The sequence below is a fragment of the Neovison vison genome, chromosome 8 (genome assembly GCF_020171115.1).
Source record: "Neovison vison isolate M4711 chromosome 8, ASM_NN_V1, whole genome shotgun sequence".
Taxonomy (NCBI): domain Eukaryota; kingdom Metazoa; phylum Chordata; class Mammalia; order Carnivora; family Mustelidae; genus Neogale; species Neogale vison.
The window spans coordinates 3,166,193-3,185,264 of record NC_058098.1 but is presented as its reverse complement, the minus strand read 5'-3'; the positions used below and the strand labels follow the sequence as shown (position 1 = coordinate 3,185,264).

At 53.6% G+C, this 19,072-nt stretch overlaps 2 protein-coding genes across 3 annotated transcripts; one reads left to right on the top strand and one right to left on the bottom strand.

Moving 5' to 3' along the window:
• Positions 1-5,200: 5,200 nt before the first annotated feature.
• Positions 5,201-6,177, bottom strand: PPP1R3D (protein phosphatase 1 regulatory subunit 3D). Its single transcript, XM_044262734.1, has one exon. The coding sequence runs from the start codon at positions 6,175-6,177 to the stop codon at positions 5,278-5,280; it is 900 nt and encodes a 299-aa protein (XP_044118669.1). The 3' UTR covers positions 5,201-5,277.
• A 543-nt stretch (positions 6,178-6,720) lies between these two features.
• FAM217B (family with sequence similarity 217 member B) lies at positions 6,721-12,582 on the top strand. Of its 2 annotated transcripts, XM_044262732.1 has the most exons (5): positions 6,773-6,791; positions 7,408-7,599; positions 8,358-8,469; positions 8,617-8,702; positions 10,084-12,582. In XM_044262732.1, the coding sequence occupies exons 2-5, from the start codon at positions 7,595-7,597 to the stop codon at positions 11,210-11,212; spliced, it is 1,332 nt and encodes a 443-aa protein (XP_044118667.1). In that variant the 5' UTR covers positions 6,773-6,791; positions 7,408-7,594; the 3' UTR covers positions 11,213-12,582. The 2 variants fall into 2 exon arrangements, with proteins under 2 accessions (XP_044118668.1, XP_044118667.1); XM_044262733.1 differs by lacking the exon at positions 7,408-7,599 and having other exon boundaries at positions 6,721-6,791.
• Positions 12,583-19,072: the final 6,490 nt, after the last annotated feature.

The following is a 19,072-nucleotide window of genomic DNA, read 5'->3' as shown; positions in this document are numbered from 1 at the left end:
ACAGAGTATCTGCAACAGTTGCACATGGCGACTGAGGAACACCTGCCGTTCCGAGCGATTCGCTCTGCTCTTGAACCCGCACACACGAAGTCGGCGTAGACTGCGGGAACACAACATGGTCTCCACCGCGGCGGAGGACAAGTAAACACTAGGGTGGGAACTAAATAGTTCCATAAGAACATTTGATAAGTTGAATTATTAAAAGTTTCAGTATTATTTAAATAATTTTATTTAAGACTAATGTTCATTACTAACTCATATTCCTTCCCAATCTTAAGAGAATTTTAATATTTCAAAAATTTTTAAAGGAAAGAACAATTCTAAAGTAGGCTCCGCATCCACCGTGGAGCCCAGTCTCACGACCCTGAGGTTAAGACCTGGGCTGAGATCAAGGCCACCGGACTGAAGCCACCCAGACACCCCGAAGGAAACACAGTTTGCACGACGTCATGCTTCCGCCGAGTGCATTGCGACCGCAGTCACAACGTGTGCGGGGGAGGGCACGGATGCGTCCGCACGCCGGCGGACACAGGCCCGGGGCCTGGAGAACCACCCGACAACCCCACAGCAGGCGCACACTTGGCCCCAAAGCCCCGCGGGCCAGTACAAGGCGCGCGCTCCAGCCCGCACCGACCGCTCGCGTGCACGAACGGACCGGAGGCCGACCAGGACCGGGGACAGGGACCGGGAACGGGGACCGGGGAGGAGCAGCGCCCTCGCCCCTCCCTAGAAGGGACCCGCCGGCGGCCTCAGCGAACACCCGCGACCTCGCGGCGGAGCCCCGCGCACGCACCCGGTCTCATTAGCCCCCAGAGCGCCGCGCTCGCAGACAGCCCGGCCGCCACAGGTGGGAGCCTGCGCCCCGCAGGCCCCGCCCCGCCCCCCGCAGGCCCCGCCCCGCCCTGCCGCCCCAGCCAACCGCGAAGGCAGGGGGCGGGGCTTGGACTCTCTTCACCTGAGGCGGCCGCCGGGTCGGCCCCGCGCGTCGGCCCCGCGCTGCCCCACAGCCCACCACCCGCCGCTGGCGCCCGCCGCCCGGCGCGCAGTGCGGACCCTGCCCCTGCCTGCCCCGTGATCGGCGCGAGGCCCGCCCTGCCCAGCCGGCCGGAGTCGTCCTCTTAGCCGCGCCTCCGCGCCGCCCCGGCCGTTTCCACAACGGCTCCGCCTCAACCGTCAGGGGGCCGGCCGTCCCCCCGCTCGCCCACCCGCTGCTGCCGGAGACCGGCCCGGCGCCACGTCCCCCAGCCACGCAGCCCCACCGTCAGGGAGGCCCGGCCCGGCGCCCGGCTCTACCTAAGGCTGGAAGAAGCTCCCCCGTCCGGCCCGGGAAGCCGCCGCCACGGCCGCAGCCTCGCGTCGCGTCTCCGGCCTCGGCTCCTCAGGCGGCCGACGGAGGGCGGGAAGCATCCGACCAATCAGCCTCGCGTGCGTTCGGAAGCGCGTCCAATCAGCGCAGCGCGCAGTTCAGGCTCCGCCCCTAGCACCCGACGGTGACGCAGGAGTCACCGAGGCCGGAGGCAGGGGCGCCGCGGTGGGCGGGGCAGGGTAAGGGGACTGCACGCTGTGGCCGCTGCCCTGGCCCCGGCCCCAGAGGACGTGCCGGCGGCCCTACCCGGCCGGCACGGCCCTACCCGGCCCGCACTGCCCTCCCCCGGTGCGGACGCCGAGTACCCCCACTCGCCGCCGTGCAGGACGCCGGCTAGCAGGGCGTGGGCGGCCCCGGGAGACCTCTGGGCTGCCCACAAGCCCCTTGGACGGTGACGGCGTGACGGGGTCGCGGGGACCCGAACACAACTGCGAACCCTGCGAGCGGGCAAGGGCCCGACTCCCCCGAGGGAGCCCACGTGCCACCGGGCCACGCCCACCCGGGGCCACGCCCACCCTGGGGTCACGCCCACCGGGGGACACGCCCCACTCCAGTGTCCTAGACGCAAGTGGTGCCAGGGTTTGCTGCCCTCACCAGCCAAACCGCAGAGCCTTGGAGGACGTTAGGTTGAGGCCCTGAAGGCGTGGTACTGAGCACAATCATCAACTGTATCCCCAGGCTTTTTGGAGCATTTCCACTTAAGTTATCAGTTTAAATGATAAGATCAACGGATGCTTGTTGTATGAAATAGGAAGCAATTCCGAAACGGACCCAGCAGACAAGCCCTTCGGAAGTCACGTCCTGATCTCTGGTCTTACCATCTTCTAGTGGAGAAGAAAAATAAGAATACTTTTGTTGTTTCAAGGATCGGGCAAGCACGGGGGTTTAGTGCACGGCCACATGGAAGATAAAAGCGATCATCTTAATTGAATTGTTCTTAAGTAGGGTTTTAGAGTATGGTGTTAGATGGAAAACCTTATCGATCAATCATAACTGGATTTCCAATTAAATTTCACAAGCACCTCCTGTTACAGGGCAGAGCAGGTGGACTTTGGTCTAGGTTGAAGGCTGACCAGGAGGCTTACCAGCTGGGGGTCTTCAGAAGAATGGCTGAAACCCCTCTGAGCTTCATTCTCGTCAGCTAAGAAAGCAGGGGCATTATCTATCAGGTAATTTTCAGAGTTCAACGAAATCCTCTGCATGCAGTACCTATCACTCGGGGCAAGCCAATAAGAATGAGGGCACAGCAAATGTTAGTTTCTTTCCCCTAAGTGCAAGGCTTTGTGCTGGGTGAGGGACACAATGGGGGTGGGGGGGGTGGGGGGGAGGCAGATAGACACTCATTACTCCACACACAGAACTCAGTAAGCATTGAAAGAATTATTTTCCCACACCCTACACTCCCTTAAAACGTGCATCAGATGTTAACACAGACCCGACCTAAAAGACCACATTTGTTTCTCAAGGACATACACAACTGTGCTCCTAAGGCTGAGGGGCAGTCCTACAATTTTCCCTTTTTTGGCAAGGCACTAAATCTGATAGTGTTTTAGAAAGAGTAAGACTTACGTATGAAATGATTTAAACAAGAAGTTTCTAAAGTCTTGTTTCTATAATTAGATAAGAAAAACACACCTCAGATAACAATTTATGCACATACTTTAATATTGAGGCTTGAGTGAAATAATCTTAAATGACCTTCAAATATGTTTGGGGAGACAGCCCCACAATTGCACAATCCACTGCAAAATTTTAAAATTTAAGCAATATAACTATTTCAGGATCTGAAAGTTCTCCTTAAGCTAAACTTTATCAACTTCTTTATCAAATAGGCAGGTATATTTAAGTTTTTACATTTTTGAATGTTGATATTTTTAAAGGCACGTTGAGGTTCTCTTACTATCGAAGATAAAACATTTACTGTATATTCCATGAGCAGAACCTTTTTGACAAGTGACTTTCACGTGGATAAGATTCTTTACATGCCTTTACACAACAATACATTTGGCAGCTCTAACTCTTATACCTGAATGCTCTGGACAGTTGTCTTGCACTCTGGGCTTGGGCCAAGGACACAACAGCCAAGGCTCTCAGAGGCTTGGTGACCTAATTGGACAGTTAATTAAACAGCAGGAAATGGAAATAGGCTTCCGTCCCTCTTGCATGTCAATGTAGTGCACAGTGCTAGTAGCCAAGGTTGTTCCATTGAATTACAACACTTTAAATCAAAATTCAGTGTTCTTATTATCAAAAGGTATCAAAGAAAGCGATCCCTCTTCTTTGAATTTTAGAAACACATAAGTTGCAATTATAAAACAAATTGGTTAAAAGGCAAAACACATCGTTTAAATAGCGATTTGACAAATGTCAATAAGTATTCAAAAATTGAGAGTCAATTCATTGGTGACAGCTATCACAAATTAATGACACTGGTTTCAACTGTATTAGAACCAAACTTCCCAAGTTGGAGGCCTTGTTCATCTTGGCTGGGTTTCCACACCTCAGTGTTAGCACCTGCTGTCGGAGAGACCACTGCTCAGCACCAAAAGAAATCAGCAGCAGCTCGCTGGGAGTTTTAAGTCATCCCGGCATTCAGCAGGGCACAAAGGCTTTGACTTCTTGGTTGGAGATAAACAACAAAGAAGGAAAAGCATTTAACATTTTAAAAATGGGGAGGTGGGGAAAGTCCAGACAATGTTAGAAACTCTCCTGTCTGAAGGCACAAAGAATAAAGTTGGCAGGTAGCTGATAAAACTGGGAAAATATGAATACAATTTAAAATGATTAAAAAGTGTAAATACTGATGACTTTTCCTGCAGAGCTCCAGCTACTGATAAAAACACCTGCCAGTTCCACTTGATAACCTGACTTCTGAAGGATGACCGCTGGAATTTTCTGACACTTAAGCAGACATTAAAGGAGTCACCTTAGTCATCAAAAAGGTAATTGCAAAGGGCATTGTTGCCTGAAATTTTTCTATAGAAGTGCCTGAAAATTGAAATAACTTAAGGCAGAATTTCTTAAAATGTTTAGGTCGTCTCAAACCTAAACAGAATGGCCTGATAACATGCAGATACATAATTATCAAAGACGAAGAGGGGGGAGGCGAGACTGCAAGAGAAGGGGCTGTTTTGCTAGTTTTGTAAAGTCCAGCTTTCCCCCCTTCCTTGGCAGTTGATGTAGAAGACACATGGCCTAACCAGGGCAGCCTGAACTCCCAGGAATGGCTGTATGATGACTGATGAGGCATAAATTTCTTGCCTATTAATAGTTTCCCACTGTTAGAAGTCTACAGACATTGGCAAGCAACCTAGTCTCAGGTTTTCCTTGTCCCAGGGCAGAAACGCCTCAAGGGACCATGATGGGGGTCACACCGTACATTCTGTTTGCAATGGGCACAGACACACAGGGCTTATTTTTTAGCTTGTTAAATCCAGAATGTTCCTGAGAAGGCATCCAGTCAGGGTAAAATGTTCCAACATCACAATGATAATAAATAACAGCTACATTTACAGAGACCCAGTCAGAACACATGCAAAAGCCACAGGATTTCCTAGCAGGAGGATGCCGGCCTTTCCGAAAAACCCACCAACCAACCCCACCCACCCACCCCGCCGGGGCTCTCTCTGGAAGGGCCGACCCAGCCATGCATCCGCCCACCCAGCACCCTCCCCCGGCGCGTTCTAAGACTCGGCCTTCTGGCCACCTGAGGCTACATTTTAGACCTAGTGACACAGATGTTTCAAGTAGAAGATGGGAAGGGCCACCGCCCAGGAACCTTGCAGCGGGAAGTGAAGTGAGAAGACTCGGGCTGGCGGGGGGGGGGGGGGGGGGTGTCTGAGGAAGAGCAACTGCCAGCACGGGAGAGACCGGCTAGGGAACGGCTGCCTCTGGGCCGGGCCGGGCCACCCTCAGATGAAGTGGATCCAGCTCTCCTCGCACTCCCCGCGAGGCATGTGCAGCGCGTGGTTGCGGCACGTGAGGCTGTAGTCGTGGCCATGGTTGTTGTCCCAGTACTCGGCCCCGGCCACTCGGTAGCGCAGCGCGAAGTGCACGCGAGAGCCCAGCGCCAGCAGGAAGGGCGGCACCGGGAAGCCGAAGGCGAACACATCCTCCGTGCCCTCGACGCCCGCGGGCCCGCGCCACCGGGCCACCACCTCATGCGCGCTCTTCCAGTCTGAGAAGGTGTAGCGCACCGCCACCTGCTTCTCGAAGGCCACGTTGCGCACACGCACCGTGCCGCTGATGCCCAGGTCAGAGCAGGTGACGCGCTCCAAACAGACAAGCTGCCGCCCTAGGCGCTCGCTGAAGTCGGTGGCCTCGATGGGCGGCAGGAAGTCGGGCACCAGGCACTGCAGGGTGAACTCCAGGTCCTGGCTGCTGCAGCACAGGTCCGAGTTGATGGCGAGGCGCGACAGCACGTGCAGCGGCACCGACGGGTCGTCGCCCGCGTTGAACACCTTGACCTGCGCCAGCTCCAGGCCCAGCGCGTCGGCGAAGCGTACGCGGAGCTGCCGGCTGCAGCCCGGCCGGCACGCGGCTCCCGGCGCGCCCCCAGCCTTCTGGCGGCGCTCGGGGGAACTGGGCAGCGAGCGCGCCCGCCGCAGGATGATGGGCCGGAGGCGGGGGTCGCAGCCGGACGGCTCGGGCGGTGGAGGCGGCGCGCGGCCCGGGCTCCCGGGGGGCCTGCAGGGCCGTGGCTCCCGGGCAGCGCCGCCGTCCAGGTCTGAGAGGCAGCTGAGGCTCCGCGGGGCGGGCTTCCGCGACCCCGGGGCGGGGGGCAGGGCCGCCGAGCCCCAGCCTCCGGACATGGCCCGGCCAGCCGTCGGATGACAGGAAGCCGGAACCGAGGGGCAGCCTCCGGACCCGGAGCTCGCTACCTCGGGGTCCCCGTCGGGCTCAGAATTCCCTAGTGTCCGCCGAAAACCGCCGCCCGCAGGGAGCCTCTGGGGCCGGCTGTGCGCTGCTCCCGTCCGCCGCCGCGCCCCCCCCCCCCCCCCCCGAGTCCTGGCGCAGGTCTTCCGCTTCTTGCAGCGAGAAAGGAGATCGTCAGCCGAGAGATGAGTGCTTTCTCCGGGGGGAGGCTTTTCCGCGCCCCCCTCCCTGGGAGCGCAGGGTAGCGCCTCCCTTCGGCTTCCTCCGAGGCTCTTGGGGGGGACGCGGGCGGCGCCGCCCCTCCCACCTTCCCCGCCGCTGCGTTACTTACATGGCTGCAACTTGTCGGGGCGCAACTTCCCGGCGAGCCTGTGCCCCGCCCCTCGTGACGCCGCCGCGCGCCGGCCCCGCCGGCCCCGCGCAGCCGGGGAGCCCTGCGCGCCGCCGCCTCCCCTGGCCTGCCGCAGCGCGCCGCAGTCCGGCCTCCCCGCCCGGCGCCGGGAAGGCTGCCTGGCGGCCTCGTCACGTGTCCTCGGCGATCGCCGAACAGGTCTGATCAATTTCTGTCTGCATCTGCCGGGTCCCTGCGCCTATCGATCGCAGACCTGTGTCTGCACCAGCGAGGACGAGAAAAATGCATGCTGCGGGCCCTTGGACTTCTGGGTCACGGGGTTGGGGGGTGCGCATAAATCGGCCTTTCCAGAAGCGGGCCCCCGGCTAATTGGAAGCCTGTAGGCTAGCCAGCTCCTTGGATGTCTGCCCTGCACCCTGGGGCCCCTGCCAGACCGAGGGAGACTCGCTGCGCAAGGGGCTGGCGACCCACCACACATCACCCACAATGCTTTGCCGCCCGGACCGCCAGCCAGTTCCCCGGAGGGTGGGGAGGGGGCGGTGCTGCCCTGTCCGTCTCCTGGCGCGGGCCCGAAGACCTGGGAACCAGAGTTAATGCCCTGTGATGAATTACGCCGCTGCCCTTAATCGGCCGCTGGCGCTGGGGAAGCCTTTCTGTAGCCAGAGTCTCAGACCTTTAGCTTTGCTCTGCTGCGGGCGCGAGCCACCAGGGAAACCGCGAGCTTGTTTTCCGCATCTTAGGATGCAGGCCCCCTGCAAGAATTTTCTCCTGTTTCACTCTGTAATGGCGCGAAAACGCCGCCGCTTACCTGTAGAGCGTGCCAGGTGAAATGCACTGGGGAAGGTGCAAACGCGCCCTCCAGACAGCAGTGCGGGGCCAGGCATCGTAGAAGGTTCCTTTTCACCGTCCCGGGGGACAAAGCAGAAGGACAACCAAACGACTGATGGAGGGCTGGCCCAGTAAAGAACCTTCTCTACATCTAACATAAATCAAGCCTGCTGATGGTGTAAGTCACTAATTGTGAGAGCCTGTGTGCCCTGGCTGAAAGGCACAGGCGCTAATGAGAAGTAATACAGCAGAGTTTCAGGAAGAAAAAAGTCTTCTACCCCACTTCTTGTCTATTTTATGGAGGTGCCGGGTGTCGTGGAAGAAAGTATTCACTTTCAAATCAGGGCCCTTTTAGTAGGCCACCCACTCAAGATCAGGGAAAGCAGCATTCTTCATACGAGTCAATGGAATTTCACAGAGATAACATTATATGATCTGTATTACTATACTGATGATCCTGATCCCGAAGGCGGGAGAATTAAAGGGGAGCTTCCCCAATAGAGTGGTCGTTCCATGACAGCTGGGATGTGTGCCTAATCCTGGCCGTTTTCAAGGCTCTCCTGTAATTACTTGTCGAATGAATGAATGAATGAATGGACATGGGAGATTGGAGTAATACCCAATCTTAATCATTAATTAGCCCCACACATTTCTGAGGAGACTCATGTGTGTGTGTGTGTGTCTGTGTGTGTCTGTGTGTATAAGAAGAGAGGAAGGAGTCCATAGGCAACATTTATAGCTGTGTGATTTTGTATCTAATATCCATTGTGAAAAACAAGCAAAAAAGATGAAACTGTACACAGAAGGCAGTACCCGTCCCCCTCCCAATTTCAATACTATGCAAATATTTCGAAACAAACCAGTGCAAGCCAGCCCAGTACTCAGGGCGGGACCCTTTGCAATCCATACTTACCCACAGGGTTCTGTTGCTTCCAGTTCTGGTGGTGAGTCGTCCTTTCCAAATATAAGAGGAATAAAGAAGTCACTTCCCCAGCTGTCATCATCTGCAAACATACTGAGCAAGAATATTTCAAGCACGACAGAAAAGGTGATGTATATTCTGAGGAAAAACCTTATTAGATCTGTTCTGCTGTTGTGTTGTGTGTGTGGTGTCATGGTATTTATTATTTTATCTAAATTATTAAATTTATTATCTTATCTAAATTATTATTTTAAAAGTATGTTTGTTTTTTAGACAGTCTGTCAAACCCTAGAAGATGATCAGCCATCTGATTTTTTCAAGAAAGGGAATAGGGTGACGAAGTCTCATCAGAAAAGCAGGTAAATGATTTTAATTGCTTTATCTTGCAAAAGGCACATGATACCAGTTCTCCAGGCCGAATATGTGTGGCTGGAAAAAAAAAAAATAATGTCTGTGGGGAAGAAATCTGTATTTACATTTTTTATGCAACAGAAATGAGTTGGCAAAGTGGTTTTAAACATTATGAGTTAGTAAGAATTCCAGAGGTCATAATTCTGCCGCCATTAGCAGACCCTATCATTTTGGGTTAAGCCACTTAATTACCCTTCTATGACTGTTTCCTTTTTTATAAAAAGGATCCTGATAATCACTTTTATTGATGTACACTGACAGAGTCAACAAGAGTTATAACAGGATTGGTTATGAGTTCCAAATGAGTTCCATTCCTTCAACATATATGAGCACATGTTAGTTTATTGGCCATGATTCAACACCTTTCATATTTATTAAGAAATCATGTATTTTCAAATGATTGCTTACTGTGGTAGAAACCACAGGACCAGTGAACCTCTGAGGTTTCCAGAAAGCATATTAACACTCATTTGCTTTTACCCTACCTGACTTGGGTTCCCGAGAGGTATTGTGAATCCTAGTGAGATGCTGTGTTTTGGGTAAATACACAGAAAAGAAAGTATTTTCAACTCTGGTAGAAGATCTTCCGTCAGAGTAAATCGCTGGGTGGGGTGGGGGGTGGTGAGGGGGCAGTTGCTCTCCTAGTCATCATTCCCTTTTCTGCACAGTTCACAAGACAGCAGGGATCCTGTTTTCATTCATGCTCTGCTTTACGGCACCCTGTGATATTTTTTTTTTCTCTCTCCTTTTAAAGTTTTCCTGAATGTGTTTCCTATTTGAGAATACTTTAGTAAGCTTTTGATTAAAGGTACAGGTTGTCTGTGCTATACTCTTTCATATTAAGATTAGATTGGATTAGATTCAAGGGCTCAGAATCACCACTGATCAGTGATTAAGTTGTAGAAAACTTGCATTTTATGCCTTGTTTACTTTTCATGGAAAGTAGCCTTGAGAAAGAAACCATGGCTTTTACTCACGAGGGTCATTAAACGCTGTTCACCAACAGCAGAACAGATGGAGAGTTTAGGACAGATTTTCTCCAAACTGGTGGTGGTGGTGTTTTTTTAAAGTATACCTGACTGGTCTAAAATTATAAGCACTTTAAGAAATGTCAGTGTTTTTCCGAAGTGATACTATTTGATATGAGACTGAATCCGTGCAACTTCTTTTGGCCCCTGTGCCCTGCACTGTTTCTTGACTAGAGCCCAGGGTGGCCCACTGCCCCTCCCAGGGACAGCGCCCGCCACAGCCAGGGGAGCCTGCTTGTTTAATCACAGCCAGACCTCTTTGTGTCCTACGAACTAAGAATTACAGATTTCTTTCTTACAGCAATATGAACGGTGGCCCGTCTTGGAATAAAGTACAACGTTCAAAAAACCCTTCAGGAAAGAGGCAGAGTCAATCCCAAGTGCCCCGTGTGTCCTCCCAGCCTCCTGCAGAAGGACTCCAGGACAGCAGGTCCCCAGAAGGAAAACCCAAAAGGAGCCCACCGGGCCCCCAGCGGCGGGGCGCCTCAGAGAAGGAGCTGTTTCTGGACCTGCAGTGCATGAAAATCCTGAAGGAGGGTGTGGGCGAGGATGAGGACAGCGCCAGCGACCTATCGGACTCGGAGCGGGTGCCCCTGCTGGGGTCGGTGCGCGCGCCCCCGGAGCTGCACCTGCGCGCGGAGGAGATACACGCTACCGACCCGGGCTTGGAGTCAGACTCCGAAGCTGAAGCCCGGGGCGGCGCGCAACCCTCCTACCAGTATGCGGACTTCCTGCCCGCCCCGTTCAGCTCCTGGGACCTCCGCGACCTGGCCGTGCCGCCCGGCACCGAGCCCAGGCCCGCAGCTCGCTGCGGCGCTGTAGGGCCACTCGCCAGGTACATCGACAGGCTGGTCCAGCTCGAGTGGCTGCAGATGCAGACCGTCCAAGGTGAGAAGGGGAAGGGCGCCAAAGCCAAGCCTCCCACCGTCCCTGGCATGTCCCCGGGGGCTCTGAAAAGCCCAGGCAGAAGCAAGCTGGTGGCCAGTGCTGCGGCCAGGCCTCCCCAGGAGGGGGCTTGCAAGCCGGGCGCTCCGGGCGCTTCCCGGAGGAAGGAGCTGCACCCAGAAGAAGCCCGACCGTCCTATTACGCGTTTGACACAGCCAAAGGCCTCCGTGCACCTCGGGCCAGCAGGCCGAGTTCTCAGAAGCCAGCCCTTGACGTGAGGACAGAAGAGCAGAGAAAGAAAGTCAATAAGAGCCCCAGACTCCAGCGCTGGGACCTGCCCTGCGGTGACAGTGGCGGCGCCAGGGCTCCCGCGCAGGGGGCGACCCCCCGCGACTCCGCTACCCCCGGCGGGGCGGCCAGAACGCAGGCACACGCGGGCCTGAAGAAGAAGGGCGGAGCGAGCAGCTGTGTCCCCGCCGCCATAGCCAGCGAGAAGAAACCCAAAACCAATGGAGTAAAGCCAAGCACGTACAAATTCAAGTAAGAACCGAAATGATGCGTTGCAAAGCCCCGCAGAGTGCTAAACGTCAGAGCTCGTCCGAAGGTTGGCACACTGTGAGTCCGAGGACGTTTTCTGGCGACCCACAGGCGAGTCCTGGGGTGGTCCCGGGGTGCAGCCGGCTGGGGCTTATTTACAAGGAAAGGCAGCTTTCAATGAGCCTTTCTTCGTGCCGGCGATCTTAAGCACATGAGAGCCCTTTAGCTTCATGAGCCCAGGTCTGCGCCATATAACGACATACAATGACCGGTCCAAACTGGACGCTGCTGCCAGCCGCACACCCCCAGCTGCCCCCCAGCTGCCCCCAGCCCTGGGCACCTGCAGGTAGAAGGTCCTGCATACCGTGTTCAACTGTGCAGAGCCTGAGACGTTTGAAAGAGGGTTCTCCGTGCCCTTCTAAACCGTCCAGACAGAAATCCTGTCTACTTCAGGCCCAGGAGGGGCCACAGCCCTTCCTCTCATTCGGGAGCCCCTTTTGGAGCAAAGTCATGGAACACTGAGCTGCTTGTTCTTTCCAGACAGTGGAATTAATATTTTTATAGTTTTTTGTTTCATTTTGTTTTTTAAGGCATTTGAAACTCAGAGGTGGTGGTGAAATCCACCTTTGTGTTCTCTACCCAGAGATGAAAGCAGTGCCCAGTGGGTCTCAGCAGAACCCCTCCTGCCTGGTGGGAGCCCAGAGTGGAGCACTTGGCACCCAAGCGACTCTGGCATATGTGTGGCTTCTGGAAAAGGTATGCAGTAAAGCCACGGTTTGTGGAGTCTGCACGGAAGGCCTGCCACGAACCGTAGATACACATGAGAGCACTGTGACTGTGACCAGCACCCCATTACTGACTCGGGACCTGTGACCAGCACCCCATTACTGACTCGGGACCTGTGACCAGCACCCCATTACTGACTCGGGACCTGGGGCCAGCACCCCATTACTGACTCGGGACCTGTGACCAGCACCCCATTACTGACTCGGGACCTGGGGCCAGCACCCCATTACTGACTCGGGACCTGGGGCCAGCACCCCATTACTGATTCGGGACCTGGGGCCTGCTGTAGGAAGCCGACATGACATGATCTGTTTTACTTTGTAAGAGCAGGATCTTATCACCTTGCTTCAGGGCGGGGGGGGGGCACATTTCCAGATTGGGGGGTGTCTTCTTCACAAACAGTGGGTCCTGTGGCCCCCCCGACTCTTCTAGAAGCTTCTTACTTAACCACCACTAAGCTGGGTCTACGTAGGCCTTCAGTCGCACTGTGAGGCCTCTGTTAATAATGTAAAATCTTTAAAACCTTTGGTGGACCACTGGATATACAGTATGTTTTAATCACAGAAGCCAATTTATCTCTTGAAATGATTATTTGCTTTCATCCATACATGTTTCTATTTTTTTCACCTTTAGGTCAAATGTTTCCCAAGGCCCTTCAGTTAATAGGATAAGGACAAGAGACATTCGTAAATAAAATAATGCGCACAAGTTAAATGTTAAGACCCCATTTTACAATCGGACTTTACTAGTATGAAACAACATATACAGATGTTTAGGGCCGTTTTCTTTTGCCCCATGACTCGACTTCTAGATTTTCACAGTTTCTGTCGTATGTTCTTTACCTTCCACACCAGCCTGCTGGAGAGAGTGCGTTTTTTCATGAAGATCTTGTACCTTTTTATATGGACGAAGACGCCCAGTTAGTGGGCCTCATTTTCCTAGTTCTCAGTTATGCTGCGACGTTTCCACTCACTGTATGCACTGCGGGTTGAAACCCTAGCGCTGCTCTGTTCGCCTTCCTGTGGTTGCTGCGTGGCGTCCCCCGTGCCCTTTGCCTGCGCTGCTCCTTGTGAGTGCGGCGGGACTCGTCCTTTGTGCCCGGCCGGCGCTGCCCCTCATTCGTGATGCCTTCTCGGCTGTGACGTCCACTGGCTCTTTAGGACATTTCAGGGCCTATGAGTGTCTGTAAGCACGTCATGTATATACGTGCACTCCCATTATTAATACTAAGGGGTCTCTGGTGAGCTGCTGCCTTCTCCAGGAGTGCCGTGCGGGGGTCCTCTGGGAGGCCCTACAGGGTGAAGGATCCGTGTCCACTCTTCCTGGTGGACATCTGAGCCGAAGACCATCCTGGTTAAGAAACTGGGAGGCGGTGCCTCGGATGTCACATTTGTTCCTTGCGCTTTGAACTGAAGTCAGTTTCCTAATTTGGGGAACAGTTATAATGTCACATGTTATGACAGTTTGAAAAGCCTGAAAAAGTGACTTTGCTTACTCACATTTTTGCCTCAGGTTGATGGTTTATTTTAAGCAGGATTCTTGCTGCTGGATCAGAGCCCCCGATGACCAGCGGGGGCTCACTGCAGAAAATAAGCACAATTTCCTTCCCAGAATTTCCTAGCCCCTCCCGATACAGCCTCCTGTCCTAATGCTGCAGACCCTAATCCCACTGACCCTGCAGACCGCGCCCCAGAGCGGAGTCCTGGCCTCCTGAGGGTGGTCCCGTCTGAGCCACCCAGGGTCCTGCTAGTCTGGGGACCTGTCATTGTCTCCAGAGAAGTGCCTCTCACTTCTGGGAGTTGTTGACATACGTGTTGTGTTTAAACCAACTAAAATAATCCAAGGTTTAAAAAAAAAAAAGCGTAGAGAAAATTAAGAACTATTGAAGGTTTAGAATCAGTTGTGAAAGTGTACAAAAGCGAATGAAACCGCAAAAACCTATCAGTATCAGCTACGGTTCTCTGGGGCGGGACTAGTTCTCAACTCCTCAAGGCCCAGGCCGGCTGAGGATCGTAACTGACTGGCGGGGCGGCGGCGGGAGCCTGTGTGGACCAGATCAGAGCGCCCCGGGTCTCCTGGCAGCTACGGGCTGGAAGGACGGAGGCTTGTCCCGGTTTTTACGCCAGTAGGCTAGTTTCCAGAAAGACGGAACAATCTCTACCTTTCATGATTTAAATGCGAGTTCCTCTTTACCCTCACTTACTCGAGTAGTTAAAAACAGAAAACTCTAGGTGGTATCGTGTTTCAAGATAACAGAGAAGCAGTATTCATGATTTCTTCATGTCTGTGTCCAGGGGTCCATTTCAAACGGCCTGGCCCCGTCGAGCATGTTTGTTATTTGCTGTTAAATTATCGTATGCTTGGTTTTGTACACAATAAAATGAAAACACATCTTACGTTTTCATGAAGCTGGATTTTTCCTTCCTTGAGGTCGATGAAACAGTAGGAGATATTGTTTGGGTTTTTCGGGTGCGGCCCACTGTGCTTTTCGCGCAGTTTTCTTCCTGAGTCTGTGTCCTGTCCGCCGGCTCATCTCCCAGAACCGCTGGGCAGGAGACCATGCCTCGTCCTTTCTTAACACTCAGCAGCACACCTGCCAACAGGACTGGGGGCATCTGAGAAGCCTGACTGGGCTTTCTGGAGTCCCTGCTCCTCTTCTTAAGCCCAGAAGGTGCCCCATGGTTAGGGAGCCCAGATGGAAATGCAGCAACAGTAGAGCGCCATGATCGGAGCTCACACAAGAACAGCACCTCCTGGACCGGGAGCCGGCTCTCCCCGGGAATGCGCCTGGAGCTGCAAACGTTCTCAAAGGCCACCTGCTCTTTTTCTAAGCTCATGTCTGAGAAGGAGGTCCATTCATTTGAGTCTACCAAATAGTGGCAGTTTAAACAGTAATTCTGGGGGGGGGGATTAAAAAGCAAAATTCCACCGAGAAAATTTTATAGATGTTATTGGCTTTATTTAATGATGTGTGAGTGGGGGAGCCTCCACCCAGCAGGTGGAAAGGAGCTCCAGCGTGTGCACGAAAGGACGGACTTCTATAGGCAGAAGGGAGCAAGCACGAGGAAGTTGTGCTAGATAAGAAAGTGGCCGGGTCACTGCAAGCTCACTTTCCTTTTTGGGGTGGCCAGGGTCTTATCAGGAGAATGGCCTCCCCAGTGCGGATCATGTGACAGCTGACTGTCTAGTTTAAGATCCTGCTCTGAGCCCAGACTCCGAATAAGGCTGGGTTCTGTGGCCAGCTGGGCAAAGTCATGCCGTAAGGCCCTGTGGTCTTTTTATCAGGGGGTTTAAAAATAATTTTCTGGTAGTTGGAAAACCAACCATGTTGGAAGTTTTAAATCACAAATTTGTACATAAAATGGCAGGTTATTCTCGGATGTTGCTGTTTTATTATCCACGAGGCAGCAAAGAAAACCTCTCGACCTAACCCTAAAACCACCTCAGTCCAATGGTCTCCTTGTTTGATTAACATCAGAAAACAATGTTATCAGAATAATGATCAGTGGAGGAACATAGATCATGAATTTTGTAAAAATCCTCCTAGAGACCCTATAAAAATCTTCCCTGTCCTCAGCAACCTGCTGTTGAAAGGAATTAACTGTGCTACCACTGGGAAATCATACAGAATTTTTAAAAATGGGGTAGTCACTGGGGTGCCTGGGTGGCTCAGCAGTTTAAGCCTCTGCCTTCGGCTCAGGTCGTGATCCCGGGGTCCTGGGATCGAGCCCCGTGTCGGGCTCCCTGCTCTGCAGGGAGCCTGCTTCCTCCTCTCTCTCTCTCTCTCTCTCTGCCTGCCTCTCTGCCTACTTGTGATCTCTGTCAAATAAATAAATAAATAAATAAATAAATAAATAAATAAAAATTGGGGTAGTCATGAGTAGAACTGTCCCAGCTCAAAGGATATTTTAGAGAAAGTCAATGTCCATCTCTCTTGCAATCCCAGTCGGCCAGCGCGGTCCCGTGGCCCTGCCCCTCCCCCGGCCAGCCCCCTCTCACACCTGCTGCAGGGGGAGGAGCTCCGAACACACCGTCCGGAAATATGCCGCCAGGGCACACTGCCTACCTCAGGTTAAAGACACTTGAAAAACAGTAAGTCGAACAAAAACACTCTTACCTTTCTTCTTTTTCTCCAAAGCAGGAGATAAAATTCCTGTAGGAGACATGTCCTCCCAGTGCCAGAAAGAAAGAATCATTCTTACACTCAGGGATGAGAAGTGGAGACCGAGAATTCTGCGCAGGTTTTGTTGAAGGGCTCTTGTGTTCCTCGGTCTCCCCACACAGCCGAGGACGTTTTCTAAAACTGCCTCTCCTTGTTCAGCCCATCAGCAAAGCTCATGACTCCCACCGCTTCTCCGGGGGCTCATTCCTTCTCAAGGCCCCGCATCTTGCAGAACGGGACTCCACAATTGGTCTGCTTTTTTCTCCTGTCGATCTGTCTTACATCGACTTAACTCTCAGCACCAGCCAAAAGGGACCCTAAGAGAAGCAGGAGAGCGGAGTTTGCCGCCCCAAAATATTTTGAAGGGACAGCACAGCCACGGGAAAGGCTCCAAAAGGCGAGTGTAAGGGTCGCACCGGGGAGATCCCCATGGGTTGGGGTGGGTCTCCCTCTCTGTACCGGGAAGAGGACCCTAGAAATGCTTATGGACTCTTACCTCATTACAGCCTGGACTTAAATCTCCAAAACAGCCACACCCATTTATTGAGCTTTTCCCGGTAACCTCACGGGGTAGAATTTAGTGATTTGTCATTTGCTTGTAACACCCAGTGCTCGCTCCATCCCCTGCCCTCCTTTGTGCCCACCCGCCAGCGGCCTTGTCCCCGCCGCCTACCTCCCCTCCAGCAACTCTGTGCCCTAGAACTCAGCATCCCTGTGGTTGCCTCCCTCTCAGTTTTCAGCTCATTTTATTTTTCCTTCCCTTCCCCTATGTGGGATTTAAGAAACAAATGAACACCTTTCGTCTTTAGGGGCAGGTGGTATCTCAGGAGGCGGCGAGAGCCACTTCAGGGAGTTCTCGGGCTTCCTGGGGTGTCTCCCACGCATGCAGGAGGCGTACGTGTTGTTTAACTTGTGTTTGTTTTTCCTCCCATGAACCTGCCTTTACTTATAGGGTCTCAGTCAGGAACCTAAAAGGGTAGAAGTCAGATTATGGTCTATGGCAGTAAAGGTCAAATTTTACCTCCCCTGTAGAATAAAAGTCTGCGACCCAGCAAGCTCCTCGGTGGTTCACGTTTGAGAAACCTGCCTTGTTCGCGGCACTTAGAATTGTGCAAGTCTGACGCCACTGCTGTGACCGCGTGTCCGGGCTGGCCTCGTCCCCGCGGCGGCCACACTAGCGAGGTCTCCTGCTCGCCTGTGTCCGCTTCTCCAGGGCTTACGGGCCCTCGGCGAGCTCTTGGCTCAAGGACAGACCCTCCGCGGCCTCGTTTATGGCCTCTGCTCATCTGTGGGGCAGGTGAGCGCCGAGGAGCTCAGGTTTCTTAGGACAGGCCCCCCGAGCCCCTGCTCTCCCAGCAGACGCTACAGCTGCGGGGCTCAGGGGTGACACTCTCGCCGTGTCCTCCGCTGGCCCTTCGCCCCCTCCATCACGCTGGCCACGTCGAGGAGGATCGCCCCTGCCTGCCACCGAGCTTTTCCTGCAAACTCCAGTCTCAAGGGACACCGCCCTCCTACAGTGCGGAGAGGGACAGGCTGTGGTCCCAAGTGGCTCACTTGCCTGACCCTGGAGTGAAATGCTTCCTCCCTGTAGGTCTGACACAGTAAGAGAAGGACGCTCCACCGGGTTCCGCTGAAGATGCTCGAACTCAAGTTGCGTGTTCTTCCCTGCTTGGGACAGTTTTGACATGACAGGGTAGACTAAGTAGCCTCAAACTGAAGAAGCATCACAACATTCGTATACACAAATAACTGAGAAAAGAGCTCAGTGCTTCCACTGCTAACGTACTTAGTATAAAATACACCTGCAGAACGCGAGAAACCCTCCAGTCGGTTATGCTCGGCCGTGTTAACCCACATGTGCTCACCTACATCTACCGGTGGGGTAAGTAGGGCCAAGAGGCTAAAATTTCTCCAAGGCAATGTTCTGGGCAGGCCTTGGAGGCTGACAAAAGACTAAAAGACAAGGGCCACACTTTCTCCTCGCCCGCGTGGCTACCCCAGCAGCAATGAGGGGCAGACACGATGGTCTCTTAAAGCAAATCAGGAAAGACGAGTGAGGAGCGGTTTTATGGTCCCGGGAGACCCACCCTTCAGCCCTCACACAGGTCAGGTGTTGGGGTCCAGGGGTTAGAGGCACGCCAGGAGACATGAGGCTCAGGGTGCACTTCATAATAACTTGGGGTTTTCAGTGCTGCAGTCAGAGTCACTTTCCGACTTTTCCCCATCAACATCATGTTATAAAAATTTTCAAACATCCAGAGAAGTTGGAAGACTTGTACAGTGAACGTCCACACGCTCGCTGTATAGACGGCAGCGCTCACAGCTTGTTCTCTGCCTTGCCCCCCGCCACCTGCCCGCCTCCTGCTCCAGGCACCTGCTCCAGGCACCTGCTCCCTCCTGTCCACACCTGCCTTTGCTCCCTCTCTAGCCCTCCTGAGGCCTTGTCCTGCATTTCCTCCGAGGAGCGGTGGTTTTTCTGTCTGGCAGGGCCAGGACGGAGGACACAGCCCTGCCCTGGGGCTTCTGATCTGTTTTGCTCCTTAACTCTGCTTGAGACTATTCTGAGAAATTAAACTTTTCTTGTGACTTTGAAGAAACAGGACCTTGAATTCAGAATCCCTTGGGGGGAAGGTACAGTTTATAGGAGTGGGCAGACATGGACAAGTCTATCCAGGGGGAGGCCCGACCAGGAGCCGTTTAATTTTTCTGGCATCTGAGTTTCCAAGCCTGCCATTTGAATCCCTCCCTTCCCTCATGGGCATTTCCCCGAGGTCCCTTGGCTACGGAAGCCGGTCCCATCTACAGTGGCTCCTGGGTGAGCAGTGGGGGCTTGGCCTCTCACCTGCCCCAGCGCAGAGACGAGGCCTCCTCCACGTCTCCCTTCCCTGGGCTCTCCTTCCTCCAGCTCCACCAGAGGAG